At 35.9% G+C, this 14806-nt stretch overlaps 3 protein-coding genes across 4 annotated transcripts; 1 reads left to right on the top strand and 2 right to left on the bottom strand.

Moving 5' to 3' along the window:
- Positions 1-283: 283 nt before the first annotated feature.
- LOC143469855 (U7 snRNA-associated Sm-like protein LSm10) lies at positions 284-4276 on the top strand. Of its 2 annotated transcripts, none has more exons than XM_076967714.1 (3): positions 284-467; positions 3006-3199; positions 3654-3793. In XM_076967714.1, exons 1-2 carry the CDS (start codon positions 399-401, stop codon positions 3192-3194), a joined length of 258 nt encoding a protein of 85 aa, XP_076823829.1. In that variant the 5' UTR covers positions 284-398; the 3' UTR covers positions 3195-3199; positions 3654-3793. The 2 variants fall into 2 exon arrangements, with proteins under 2 accessions (XP_076823829.1, XP_076823828.1); XM_076967713.1 differs by lacking the exon at positions 284-467 and adding an exon at positions 3955-4276 and having other exon boundaries at positions 3058-3199; positions 3654-3879.
- Positions 4068-12081, bottom strand: LOC143469854 (TGF-beta receptor type-1-like). Its single transcript, XM_076967712.1, has 12 exons — positions 11870-12081; positions 11677-11783; positions 11180-11360; positions 8069-8104; positions 7804-7935; positions 5973-6084; positions 5608-5768; positions 5369-5536; positions 5092-5248; positions 4900-5024; positions 4685-4815; positions 4068-4610 (listed from the first exon to the last, which is right to left on the bottom strand). The coding sequence occupies exons 1-12, from the start codon at positions 11937-11939 to the stop codon at positions 4485-4487; spliced, it is 1506 nt and encodes a 501-aa protein (XP_076823827.1). The 5' UTR covers positions 11940-12081; the 3' UTR covers positions 4068-4484.
- LOC143469853 (replication protein A 70 kDa DNA-binding subunit-like) lies at positions 12076-14599 on the bottom strand. The gene has a single exon (XM_076967711.1). It carries the CDS (start codon positions 14538-14540, stop codon positions 12711-12713), a length of 1830 nt encoding a protein of 609 aa, XP_076823826.1. The 5' UTR covers positions 14541-14599; the 3' UTR covers positions 12076-12710.
- Positions 14600-14806: the final 207 nt, after the last annotated feature.

Here is a 14806-nt window from a genome sequence, read left to right on the forward strand (position 1 = left end):
GGTTTTCGAGCGAAAAACATTATGCAAAATCATGCAAAAACCTACGTCACAATACCCGGAACAAATTTGTTACGACGCTGGTAATAAAGGTAGAGTTTTTAAACTTCTCTCTAAGGGCATTGCTTACCATTTCACAAAATGTTTTTAGACATAAGTACTGGATCAATATTCTACAGCGCTCACTAAAATGCCCATGTGTTTTAGCCATCTTGTGATTGGCGATCCAAGCAATCCAAGTGGTCCTAGCGAACCACTAAATATTTTCGAGGCCAATTTGGGATTTAGGTTGCTATTGCAAATACTACTTTAAGTTGCAGGAACAAGTCACCCTAAGCCGCTTACCCATATAGGGTACCTATACCGCAAGTCTCAGATTAGGCCTATATTTTTCAGCTGACATGCTGCGCCGAAAGCCTTCTTCTGTTAAGTTGCAAGTTGAAGATTTTTCTGAATATCAAGAATATTGCGTAAGTTATGTGTATTGTATTCCTAGGTCTATTGCTAAAGCGCACAACCAAATGGCGTCATAATTTGGGAAGTGGGGTACTAGTATAATAATGCATGGGTTCACCGACTGGCGGTTACGTAAAGTTTGGTATTTTCTTACTTCGGTAAAATGGCAGTCGGAGAATTAAACCCTTATTTTACCGTTTACTGAAATAGGAAAATGGTAAAAGGTAGATTACGCTAATAATTGAATTGAAATGTTATATTAACCTAAAACTAATCCCTTCCGACCGACACTCTCCCTTCTTTGGATTAAATTACTACGCTAGGCTGCGAATTGTAATAAATGTTATTTTTCTACTAAAAATCGTTTCTTTTTCACCAAGTCTAATTTAATTTAAAACTAATCCTCTCTGACCCAAACTCTTACCTTTCATGACTAAATTATATCAAAAATGAATTTAAACAAACAAAAAAGAAGTCAAACTTGAGACATCCAACGTACCCAGATTGCAGAGTTGGACATAGGCTAGGCACACTCCGTACTGCTTTTCATGAGCTTCTATGCCACCCTTAAGGTGTGTTATTTTCACTCAGTGTCTTGGAAAAAACTTCTGTGCACTCAATTTCCGATTGGCTTAAACATTGAATATGCAAACTATGTACATTACTGTGTAATTACGCACCACACTTGTCATTTTGGGTTGTTTAGTGCACTCAAAATCTTGCTGAACATGGCCATACTCAGAAGTCCGGCAGCAAATGGGCCCCATTGATAAGCACTACACTACAAAATTGTTTTCTCCCCGTATAAAACGAGAGTGATAAACCCATCACCGGTCACCGTATTGTGATTCAGCAACTTCGGTAAACGGACATTGGTAAAATAGTTACTTCATAATACATGACGTAGCTGCACATTTCTGCACTAGGCCCGTAGGCCTATTTCGAGTCTAGTGCACAACCACAGTATGCCATTGCATACAGCCATAGTCCTGTAAGGAAAGAAAGTGTTGTGTACCGGACATGTCTGGTGCACAAAGTAAGTCTAAAAGCTTCTTTGGTTCACGCATCATTGCAAGTAATTCCCAAACAATGACATCTGGTGAACACCAGTCCTTGTGATAGTTACGCTGTGCTGTGCACAAAAAACTTACGTTCTATACTAGGGGGTATTAGACCCCTTTGTTTCCTTACAACATTAACTGAACCTACACAGTGGCCCACGGCCTAAATTCATGTGCAAAAGCTCAGTTGTCTTTATCAATCACAAACTTAGTGCTATGGTGTTAGTACAATTAAGCATTTGCCATTTAAAGACGTCGTCTCTTTAATTTCATTACCTACTAGCAAAGAAAAGCGATGAATAAATTGAGACATGTCTTGAACTTTTTCTTTTGAGATTGTTGTCGAACACTAGCATTTACTGTTGGATGAAACCGTCAATGCACACAATTTGGATGACTTTCAAGTAGTGGTAAACAGTCATCTTCTCCTTGACACATGTTTGTCGCCGGAGAAAAACGCAAGGGTCCTATATACCATGTATACGTTAAAAACATATTTTTGGCTTGAAAAACTGGGAGGGGGCTTATACGCTGTTATATACAATATGTTAAAAATGTAAACACTCCATTTTCTTAAAATTAAATGAAATTGTCCTCCCATTGTGACATCATAAATTTTATTCTGATTATGGGATTAAATCAGCAGAATACAAGTGCTATGGTAGTGCGCAAGCGCGCACGCGTTCAACTGCGCAAGCGTTCAAACTTACACTCAAACGTCAAACAAATAACTATGAATTAGTTTAAGTTAACAAACAACTATATTTTACTCAGCAGTCAACGCTATTTATATCTCTCATAACTCTTGTCTTGTTGCAAAGTATTTTGCTAAGTTTTGGATGAGAGAAAATATGATCGGCTAAAAGGGCAGCTGAAATGCACACACTTTCATTTCAACGGTTGGATGAAAAAAACATTTAAATGTGAAGACATTACAATTAACTGTGAGGTTCCATAGAAATTATAGGTAAAAAAGAAAAGAAAGGCATAGCAACTATGCTTGCAATTTGCAAGCATATGTCTTCACATGCTCCGCTTTGTGCATGTTTTGCGAAACTTTAAAATGTTGCAGGTAAGCAGTCAACCAGGCAAAGATTCTTAGCAAAATAATCGCTTATCCATGTCTGGGCTATTAAATACTAATCTATAAATAAGATGTGGCAAGAGCAACGTAAGTTATCGCAAAAAGCCAACAACGTCAGCAACTTGCCGCATACCCAACAATTTCCAAAAGTCGGCGACTATGACCTTTTACAATCCAAGTTTGCAACATACAAATGCGATTGGTAAACTAGTTTTTAATAGTTAAAAAAATGCGGACATGAGCTGAAAATCAAGCGCCCTCTGTTTTTATAGGCATGAATGACACTCTTCTTTCATTGACCAGCGAGAGCATGAGCATCGCTTTTTTAAAAAGAACGGTAGCTCAGCTTCATTTGAACTTATGTTAATTATACTCATTTCTAACTGTGAAATTGTTATCTGATTCAGGAAGAACAAAAAAATAAGAGTAAAAGGAACCAAGACAATAGCAACAAGAAATCTGCCAATGACACATTTACTATACTTGGTACTAGAGCAAACACGAAATCAAGGCTTGCTGAAATTCAAAGAAGAATAGGAATTGAGCCAAATCCGGTAACACCAGAGACATCATCACAATATCAAAACATCCATTAGTAAAGGTAATTATTTATACAGCCAATTATATAGCCTATACCTGTATTATTTTTCTTTCTATACCTGTATTAGAAAGACTACAAAAATTTCACAGTACACCTGAAGAAGCAAGCTTATGCTTGCGAAAGCTCGTGTCGAAAAATATAAAGTCAACCTTAAGAGTGCCAAACTATATCCTGTTTCTTATTTCACTTTAAAATTTGGTGAACACGGTTCAGACAACATCATATATATAGTACAGTAATAGTTGCGTCTCTCATTTTGGATAGGCCTTGGTGAGGATTTGCATAAACATGGCTATCATGCTTATATTTTCATGAAAAGCCACGTTGTGTTATTATTATATACGTTGCTTATAAAAAAACATGTATTAATTTCAAGATATCAAGTGCTGAGTTCAACAGAAACACTGAATTAAGCAAAGTTTATTTAATGAACTTTTGCTGTATATTTATTAAGACAAATGATGGCGACAAGTAAGAAGGAAAAATTTTTGGCATACAACACATTAGCAATCCTGCTAATGTCCATGAAGAACCACATCCTCCAAGTGGAAACAAAAAATGAGAGTACTATTATCGGTACAATGCGAGATTGTGATGGTTATGGAAATCTTGTTTTACACAAGGCAAAACTTATTACTGCCTTCGGCAAGCAAGTCCAATGTGTAGAAGTGCATGTTAAGGTAAATGGATGAGTCCTGTATGGTATATGACTACGTTAAATAATGGACACCTAATTTACATACACATGTTTGCAGGCATCTGCTATCAGATACGTGCATCTACCCGACAGTATAGACCCAATCAAATCAATGAAAACGCAGTTGAATTATTATAGCAGACAATTGATGCCTCCTAAGTACCAGAAAAATTAACCACAATTCGTTTTTATTCAAAGATTGTATGTACAAGAATACTGAACATCATCACACTTAATGCTGTAACAAAAGCCGTTGATTGCAATGTGTTCTTTGTACTGTGACATGAGTACTAGTAGTGATGTATGTTATATTTCACTTTACATAAAACACTGAATTCATTAAAATGTCAATACAAAATAAAATGTTTGTGAAAATGCTCCACCTTTTGTATATAATTTCTTGGTGTGAAAGATGGAAGTACAATTCAAACAAAAAATGTTATGAACTTAAATGCTGGAGAAAATACCATTCAATTCTCATGCAACTATATTTCCCGTTCAGTCTTGATAACTTTGATACTACCACGATGAAGTGGGTTTAATAAAAAACTTCTGTACAAGACACCTTGCTGCAATGTTGTTAAAACTTTACACTTTTAAACCCTCCTCCTCCTGCATTTTTCCTATTGTCTTTTTGACACGAAGTGCTGTAAGTCGTGCACATCCACTCTCATACCAGCATTCTTGCATAAGTTTCCACATATTACTCATACTCTGCATGAAATTCAACATATTGTAAATCTTCATGCGCCGTGACAAAGTAAAAATTTACCAGAACCTTTTGGCACCTCATACTTGTCCCAATGGTCTTCCTTCAAAGGACGCTGCTTCTGGTCACACACAATTGAACGCATTGCATCTATGCTAGGATCATCCGGTGCACAGTCAAAGTAAGGCAGTTGATATTCCAAGTCTTTGCCTAATTAATTACACCATAACAAGTTCTGAAAATGTATTCTCTGCTTGTGTAATGATTCCTGTAACCATATATAAACATGCATACCGCCAAGATCGCAACGACGAGTAATCTCCCAAAATACAAGCCCCAGAGAGTAAATATCTGCCCGTTTGAATGAATCAAAGTGAAGTATGTTTAAAGTGTCATCTAGAACTTCTGGTGCCATGTACCTAACAAAGTGTATTCGTGATGGACTTGTAGAAAGGTAACATTGCAAACGTTAATGCTACTTTTTACCTCTTTGTGCCAACCCTGTTATTAAGTGGAATGTCGATGGTGTCTGTGGTAGAATCGTGTCGTACAGCAAGTCCAAGGTCAGCAATTGCACATTCTCCATTCTTCTTTACAAGAATATTTTTGGACTTCAAGTCCCGGTGAGCAATGGGTGGTTTACCTAAGGAAAATATTTGAATGCGAATCCATGTGCAAAACAAGACTAATCTGCATTCTTAACACATGTCATTAATCAAGTTAGTGTAATGCGTTAATGCTACCATTCGACGCTAAAATTTACCTTGCGTGCCAACAATTTCCATGTGTAAGTGTGCCAAACCACTTGAAATGGAACCTGCCAACTTAAACATACTGGTCACGTTTATTGTGGTTGATCGAAGATAATCAAACAGGGAGCCATTTTCATGATATTCAGTAACCAGCCACAATTCAGTCCAAACACCAACATCTGAAAAGTGATAGTATGTGTAAACTTTAAGCTATAGCTGTTACAACTTTTCTATGCCTGATTTCAGACACCTTTGTTATCAGCAGCAATGAATCCAAGGATGTTGTCATGCCGAAGCATCACTGTTTGATATATTTCTGCTTCACGGAACCAGGATCTTTCATCCCTTGTGACAAACTTTTTTACAGCAACGTCTTCACCTCTCCATTTCCCACGAAATACCTCTCCGTACCTGAAAAAAAAAACATTACCTTCTGTAATCTATATCATAAACCTATACCTATGTCATAGGGTTGAACACGTAATTACACCCATGGACATAACAAGATGTGTGAGAACCCGTTTTAATTAATTTTTGTAATCTATGACTATAATTTTGTGTTCACAGACTTTAGGACAGCAATGTAAAACAATAATTTTTGGCTTTATAACTAACCTTCCTTTCCCAATAACTTCCTGAAGCTGAACCTGTCTAGCAATTGTCCGATGGACAAGTAATGGCAGACCAGCCCCAGATCCACTAGTTGACCAGTCAGTCCTAGTCTCATCTGTAAAATATTTTTGTTAACAATAAACCTTCAATAAGATACGTTATATCGTTTTAATAAGCATTAAGTACTGGAAGTATGCACTTCTCCCCAGGAAACAAAATAAATGAGGCTAAATACAAGGTCGCCCCTGACTTTCATATTTAGTTAATGCATTTTAAATCAAACAAAGCCGTTGTCTGGCCAAAATTGCAATGGATAACGTTTTTGGAAATCGCATGCACAAAACGCTTGAATTATGATTATTAATTTAAAAGTATTTAATGGTGATGAGTGCATCCAATCGTGGCGAAGGGAAAAAGGCAGGAAGTGTATGTGCGTGTAAGGCAATCAAGGAAGATTTGAACACCTCTAAAAAATTTAGTTTTAAAAACAAACTTCTAAAGAATAGCGTGAAAGTCGGTTTACACCTTGCTTCGATGAATTTGTTATTACGTTATGATTATTTGAATAAAAACATTTGTGGCGCCACGTTTTGGACATATTCCTTTAAGTTCACGTTTTCTTTAATTTACATTCATTCGTTGATTACTTGTCTATATATACCCTTGCGTTTTCAGCTTTGTGCAGTACCTTACTTTATGTTACGTTTGTCAGTTTGCAAATAAAGCTTTGTCGGTTTTTATTTCTCGCCCAACATATTTCTTTAAGAAGTAACTCAGTTGTGCTTCTAGAAGAACACGCAACTTTATTAGGAGTCAGATGAAGCCTCATCGTACACTAACACGTTGTTTGGACACATCGGTAACCCCTTTGCACTCTATTATTTTGTAGAGTCTTGCAAATACGAGGGTCTTCTCACCTCTGACGTGCTGCTGGTATTTTCTTAGTCGATTGCGGCTCGTGCCTAGAGCACAAGTGTTACCTGGGGGGCGAAGTAGTGTGGCGGCAAGCGCCACGCTATCGACATTTTCCTTTCCAAAGCTATAGGTAAAACGTTGCTTAAAGTGAGGGGCGAGTCCAAAGAAGATTTGATCTTACATGAAAGAACACTATTTACCGAATATTCTGGTAAATTACTTTTGAAAAAAAACTCGTGGTTAGGTAGTTATCGGCAAAAATGCCAGTTTTTGACCTTCATCGTGACGTAGATTAAGGCTTTGGTGATGTCATATATTAGTTAAGTTGTTCCCAACATGCTGTCGCTGTTGCTTTTTCTGCACGGTAGTTAGCTGAAGTCAGAAGTGCAGGGAGCTAGCCTATGTCCAATTAGGCGTCATCTGAAGAAATTAGCAACGTGAAGCGTTGTAATTAACAAATTACGATTGCTTTAAACATAAAAAATCGGTAGCCCAATCATTTGCGTCCGTGAAGTTACGCTATTCTATGGACTGGATAGGCTGCCCGTCAAACCGGTACCGTAGGCCTAATTGGTTGCCGTGGTTATGCTATAGGCTGTCACCTATCAAGCTTTTAGCAGTTAGATCAATCTATACAACTGAAACAGATACGTACGTGATACAGTTGGTATAGCTAAATTTATGAATTTGCGAATGTTGTCTGTGATTAGTTATGATTATGACATTACGAGAACATTAATTTACGTCACAGTTAAGGCCAATTTTGCTATTTTGTTTACTTCTAATTATTTAACCAGGAGTTATTTTTCAAAAATAATTTACCAGAATATTCAATGAGTAGCGTTTTTTTCACTTCACTTATTTTTGGATTTGCCCCTTATTATAAAGAAAAAATACACAGGGCTAAAGTAAAATTAACCAGATGGTAGAGCAGCTATGTCATCAGGGATGGTCGGTGAACGGCTAGGAAGCAACTTTCCTCTCTTCTGTCGACGCTTATAAATCAGAATGCCCACCAGTGTTGATACAAGCAATACCACAGCAACGCAACCTTTGTATAAATTGTATTTGATGGTATAACATGGAACAGCACTTAACAAGCAGCATAATTACTATAGCTCAATATATGAAAACAAGGTAGTTTTAAGTATGGAGGTATTATTAAACATTAAAAGTTTACTTACTTGCTATAATTATTGCCATTTCAACAGCAGCTAGACCTAAAAATAGTACAGTAGAAACATTTAAGAATCACTGCAAATATCTAGCAACCACACAATTTTAATAGCCTGCCCTAAGCCTTATTATGAATGTTACGTTATGTAATGTATGGTATTATTTATTATGCAATGCAACCGTAAAAGTATGAAAAAAACTCCTCAAATGAAGAAACAACTTATACATATTTACAAACACAGGTTGCTGCAATTAATTTTGAAACTATTTCTAATTTAAACAATAGTAACTTCTGCACCCATTTGAACTTAGTAACTTCATTTTTGTGCCTTTGACAACATTTTCAAGTTACAAACCAACCAAAGCAGCCAGGTTTGACAATCTTGTCATCACCAAGTTGTGGCGGACTTGTTTTCCTGTTTAGTGCTACTACAGTGATACTTTGTACGATGTTATTTATTATATGGACTGACTATTTCACCGTAAGTAGGTCACGCAGACCCTAGTTAAAGATAGGCGGTTAGGAGAGGAGATATGCAAAAACTTTAATTTCAGGTATTTAGGATTTCTAATTGAAGTTAGATTTAGATTAGATGGTAGATTTAGGTTAGGTTTAAGTTAATATGATATAACATTTAAGCTGGGTTAACTAGAAACCATGAAAGTTAGTTTCCGATTATATTTTCGGTGAAATAGTGACAGCGTTCATTATAAGTAACAGAATATACAGTACATAAGGCAGTTCACGCTTATATGCGTGTTAGGATTAAACAGAACTTAATAATTGCCATTTTAGGAAACAACCATAACTCAATGGATAAATAATTTAATTGATCGACGTCACGTCATTGCTGGGCTATTGAAGGAGCAAGCGCTGCATGACACACACGTGTGAAAACTGTTTGTCTCGTTTAATCAATATCGCTGCTTCAGGATTCTTAGAACACACTTGTTTTTCTGGAATGACTCCAGCTCGCTAATGATGGACAAATACTCCCACAAACCATTGACAGTGTCTGTCAACTTATAGTAGGCTTTGACTGCACCGAATAAATCAACCACAGTTTCAAGACATGAAAGAAAGAAATTTATGTCGTGACATAGCCGCCATAGTGAAGCACCACACCACAATTACCACACAACGACAGGTCTTTTGACATTCCGGTATTTGTTTATTGATGGTTACTAAAAGCTGACAAAAAAATCGTATTAAATAATATTTATCACATCCGATGCTTTTGGTGTTTTTCTGATCTTTATGTTTCGGTCCTCTAATTCCATTTATAAAAGGTTTATATGAATAGGCTCAACCGGATACAGACAGAACACATTTCAAGCTCTAAATAAAATTATTTAGCTAAAAACCTTTGCCATTGCCCAAGTTTACACTCAAGTGCCAAGTCACATGAATCACCACATTGGGGGCCATATATGAAATGTGAGTAAAATTTATGGGTAAATTTGATTCTTAGGTTACAGTTCATGTGGAAATGTATACTTCTACGCCTCTTCAGAAATCGTCCGTACCTATTTATTCTTGTACAACAACAAAGGCGTAGCAATACATAAAACTGAATTTGCTTTTACTTACGGCAGACAAAGCATCGCGGCCTGTAAGACATGGCAGTACGTGATAGAGCATTTCTTATTTAAATCAAAAGAGATAACGTGATTATTAAATTTGGTGAAAAGCTGACAGGATCTGAGTACCGTTAGTTTGCCAACACGCGCATTACTGCGTCTACAAGAACACTCAAAATTCGTTCAGTAATACACGTCAGTGTCTCCTTATTTCAGCGATCATATTAACTAAACTTTGTTGACCGGATTTGTGCGAACTAAACTCAATTGCTAAAGCGCTTATCGCTGCAGAAGGTGATTTGATAATGGGTACAAAATGAAATTGCTAATCCAAAAACCGTGTTTAATCGATGATGAGATGGATTCAGTTTGATATCTTCTAAATATTAAGTAAGTATGGAAAGCGAATACAGGAGAATTTGCTACAAATATATTACGATCTTGCTAATACCTTAACACAAACACAGACGTTTCTTTGTCCAACATTGCAGTCTCAGTCTACTGTTGCTATAGGACTATAACTACTCTCATTTTTTATAAGAACGTTTAGGTTGTAGCTTACAGTAACTTAACCTTAGGCTTGGGTATAACTTTTATATCGTCGTATAAGTTCCTTGATTTATCAATACGTGAACTTGTTTTTTCCAAAGTTTAGCGATCTAGCCATTTTTGGAAAACATGTAACTGGGGTTTACTGCTGAGTTTCAAATATAGTTGATTATTCTATGTGTTGAATTCAAAAGTAGTAAAACAAACAACTGATTGTGCAAGTAACACACAAGAAACGTTTTTGATTTCACTTTTCCCAGAACAAAAGTTTCTTAGCTGTTTGGAAAGAGGCCTCTATGATTTCTCATAAAAAATGACTGAGTACTTCATTCAACTACTGGTGAAAGTACAAGTACCAGAATTAAAAATACGATAAGTCTGTTTGCAATTTTGAAACAATGTGTTATGCAAAAATGGAATATGAAATGGCAAGTAAAATAAAACTAAACTTGCTTGGCCTTTTCCACTAACTAGGGGACATAACCAAAAGTAGATACCAAAGGAATGGGCAGAATAAAGTTTGAAGGCTTCAATTAAATTACTTCAAATTATCCTACGTTAGTTACATTGGTTAAATAGTGACCATTCACTAGAACCAGTGAAGCTGCTTCAAGTCCAATTCATATTGCCGGTAGGTTAAGCCAAGTAAATGAGGATCTACTGCATAGAATGAAGCATAAACATAAGGCACAACAATGCAACATTTCTATCATTGCATCTATCTATGTCTATACAATTCTCGTGGCCGTAAAAACTGCAGTATAGTTTTAATTTTGTTGTTGTTTCTACGGTACAACTTGCTTATGAAATTTAATAAGTATTCTTGCATTACTCATATATACATGTATAATGTATATACCAGTATTTCGTTTAATAATTTCACCTAACGCTCTGAAAGTATAAAACATTTCACGAATAGAACAGAATAGAATGAATATGAACACACATTTTAATTTTACTGTAACATTGTTAAATATTTATTTACTCACTATTTTGAGGAGACTTATTGGTAACTTCTTCCAACTGTGGTACTGCAAGGTTTTTGTTGCAATAATCTTTAAAGCAACATGCAGTCTTACTAAACTGATGTTTTGACTTCGACTCACAAAATAAAGGATGGCGACCCGGAAAACCCATAGTTTCAGCAAGGCATCCATAAAAAACAGATATCTTTAAATTAAACAAAAGGTGTCAACTATATGTATCCCTCATTGTCAGTTGAAACAATGAAGCTATCAAAATGTCTGCAATATCAACAAAATCCGTCAAAATATGAGTGCCTATTGCCTATCATAACAAAAATTAATGGATTGTTACTGAAAGATTTTCATCAAAAAACTACTTGATCATCAGTAATAATAACTACAAAGATATGTTTAAACGATCTGGAGTTTATAAAAATGACTTAATTTTTTATAGTAGAATTATATACAACATACAACACTGCATTTAAACACTCTTATGATCCAACTACAAGTTTTCTTACCTCGTAAGACTCCAGATTTCTTTCAGTCAATACGAAGCAAGCACCCTGTTCTTCTGTGCAACTTCCATTTTTACATTGTGATCTGCCCTTACAAGTACATGTAATCGCTGAAAAACAGATTAAAGAATGAACATATCCAATACTTGAAGCTTTGCTTACAATATACAACTTTTAACCTAGATTATGACAATACCTTGAATGCCTGGTTGTATCACACATAAGCAAGCAAGCAACACAGCCAATACATATGTCAAACAATGCATGGCTGAAGATTTTCTTCCAAATCTGGATATGTTTCTGAAACTTTTATTCACAAGACAAGATTTATTTAAGCTTGAACACCATAAGTAGTATGCAGACAATACACAACTAAGTTTTTAAAGGATAATCAACTATGTATCTGCAAAATGCAAACAAAATCATGTTTAGATTTACACAATTTACACCATATTAATGAAAATTATCCACAAAATATGGAAGGCATACAGTTATAATATCCTTGGTAACGAAGAAAGTGGCTTGCTAAGAAAAAGAGACAATGGAGACATACACATATAACATTTGAAGTCCAAAATGAAGAAGATATTTGAATTTCAGTGGAAGTATCACAAATTCAACATGCACCCAATCTGACCAAGTCAGTGCCATTTTAATTCATTACTACATGTTCTCAGCAATTACAAAAAATGGACCATACAGATTTCTTAAAAATTAGTGACCAAAACATAAACTGCATGAACTCTATTTACACTAAAGCATTTCAAACAACATATACTTTTAACCACAGAACACAGGATTAAATCTGTAAGTATTTTAGTTTGTTGGCAACTTGAAGCTAATTGGATCAAAAGATAGCATATTACTTAAACAACAGACCAATCTTTCACAAAGAAGTTTTCAAAGAGAAATTTGTGAAATGGCAGTGAAATGGAATCAACATTGACAACAAAATAGTTCTGCATCCCACTATATTGATGGTATGTAGTACTATGTATATACAAGGGTAACCTCGGCATAAGAGCAGATAGAAAAACTCAAACAGCCTGTTGAAGTTCATCAATATCAGCAAACAATTTCTGGGCATAATCAACATAGCTTATAGGAGAAAGATTAGTCACTGTTACTCTTGTCCTTTCTTCATCATTAAACTTGTCTGATTTCACTCTAAGCTTCATGAAATAAGAATTGAAATTCATTTTCTTTAGAGCTGTCTCATAACCAGACTCATTTTCAACTTTCAGCAAGCCTATTTCTTCAGCAGTTACGCCAAGCAACATCTCTCCTTGCTCTTGAAAGCAAGTTACCCAAGTGCTGTCATACTCATCAGCTAAATGCATGTTAAGTATCATCCTGTACTTGAATGAGGATGACTGGGTGTTGCACTTTTCACATCGAAATTGTCCATTGCCCTCATCAACCACTTTTTTGTTGCACTGAGCATTTGGACATGCCTGATACAAGGCATTTTCCTTCTTACAGTAGAGAACTGTTACTTTTGTTGTTATGTAATCTGGTTTGTCACTAGTGCCAAGACTTTCAAATTTAATATCAGCCAAAGTTTTCCAGTTTGCAGAGCTACTGCCCCCACCACCAGTTCCAGTTGTGGTAAGATTCTGTGTTGCTTGAGTGCTACCTCCAGTTGCATACCAATTTTTAAGCTCATATGCTTCGGTTATCTCAGGACTGATACTTAGTGTTGTTGTACTGACAGTGGACAACGAACAATTTCCAAAATCTGAAACCTTTGCCCCTTTCAATGCAACAACAGGATTAGAAGAACCATCAAAATTTTCGGCTTCTTTCCCCCATAAGGTGACACGAATTTCTGCTCCTGACTGATCAACCAGAGAAAACTTGCGAACTTTCGCTTCTCGATTTTGACTTTTAATCATGATTGTACTAAGTTCATCCACAGACTTTACAATACCTATCACATCAACAAAACTATTAATATCCTTTTCCAAGTCTTTAATCTTCTTGAAAGAATAATGAATTTTTGGCACCGTGTCACTGTCTCCAGAATCACAAATCGTGACAACACTATCTCTCCTAAGAGTCATTTCATAATCATGAGAAGTGTTGTTATACTGTTGATTGGCAGGTTTAAGAGATGCATTAGATATGTAATAAACCTTTCCCATTTCAATTATATCAAAATATTTATCAGCTTCCTCCTTAAAACAAGTAATTCGTATATCACCAGAATCATCCAGAACTGTAAAACTAAACAACTTTCCTTCACCACGAGCATTTTTCCATTCCTTCATTTGGCCTTTTTGCGAAACTCGAGCTCGAATGGACCACTTATTTTGGTAAGGTGTTAGAGCTCCAATAGGCATTATTCTTGTTGCTGTCCCACCAGGTGTAACAGGAGCCTCATCTTTTCCCCAAGGTGTTTTATGACTAGGTTTTGGGCTTTGCATGGTATTTGGTGCTGGTGGACAAATATTTTCATTCTGATAAGCTTTTGCTGGTGCAGCACGCTGTTGAACATTTCCAACACCAGCTGCTTGAGCCAGTGGAATTGGACCTCCAATTTTTCCTCCGATTTCAACAGCTTTTTTAACAATTTCCAAATTAAGGCATATCAAAATTCGTTTAGTGCCTTGCAACATGGTAGATTGGTACTGCGTTATTCGGATGACAGTAAATGTCTCAAGTTTTCCGTCAGTTACAAGATGATTTAACTGAGAAGCCAACATAGACGTTCCAAATGACTGAAGTCCATCGGAGAGAAGTAATCTTACTCTATCCATTCCTGAACCAGAAATAGTCTTAATTCCTAAGCACTGCAACACTGGATTTGATGGTGTTTCACCATTCATGAGTGCCTGAATAGCTCCTTCAGAAAGATGACAGCCCATATTTGCCTTATCAGTTAATAACCCCTGCTGAAAAGCACCTACATCAAAAAAGCAGAATATGAACACTACTTCACAAGATGTAAGTTTAAATTATATAGCCTACGGAATTAAGAGAAGTAGTATGGAAAATAATCATCACTTCAAAAAGAATCAGTACTTTTATTACGTACTATCAAATAATTTTGACACTTTAATCAGGCAATTCTCAAGTAGATATAAAAAACCAACATGTAATGTATAGCCATTTTTTGGTTCTTACAACAAAA

This window comes from Clavelina lepadiformis, chromosome 8 (genome assembly GCF_947623445.1).
Source record: "Clavelina lepadiformis chromosome 8, kaClaLepa1.1, whole genome shotgun sequence".
Taxonomy (NCBI): domain Eukaryota; kingdom Metazoa; phylum Chordata; class Ascidiacea; order Aplousobranchia; family Clavelinidae; genus Clavelina; species Clavelina lepadiformis.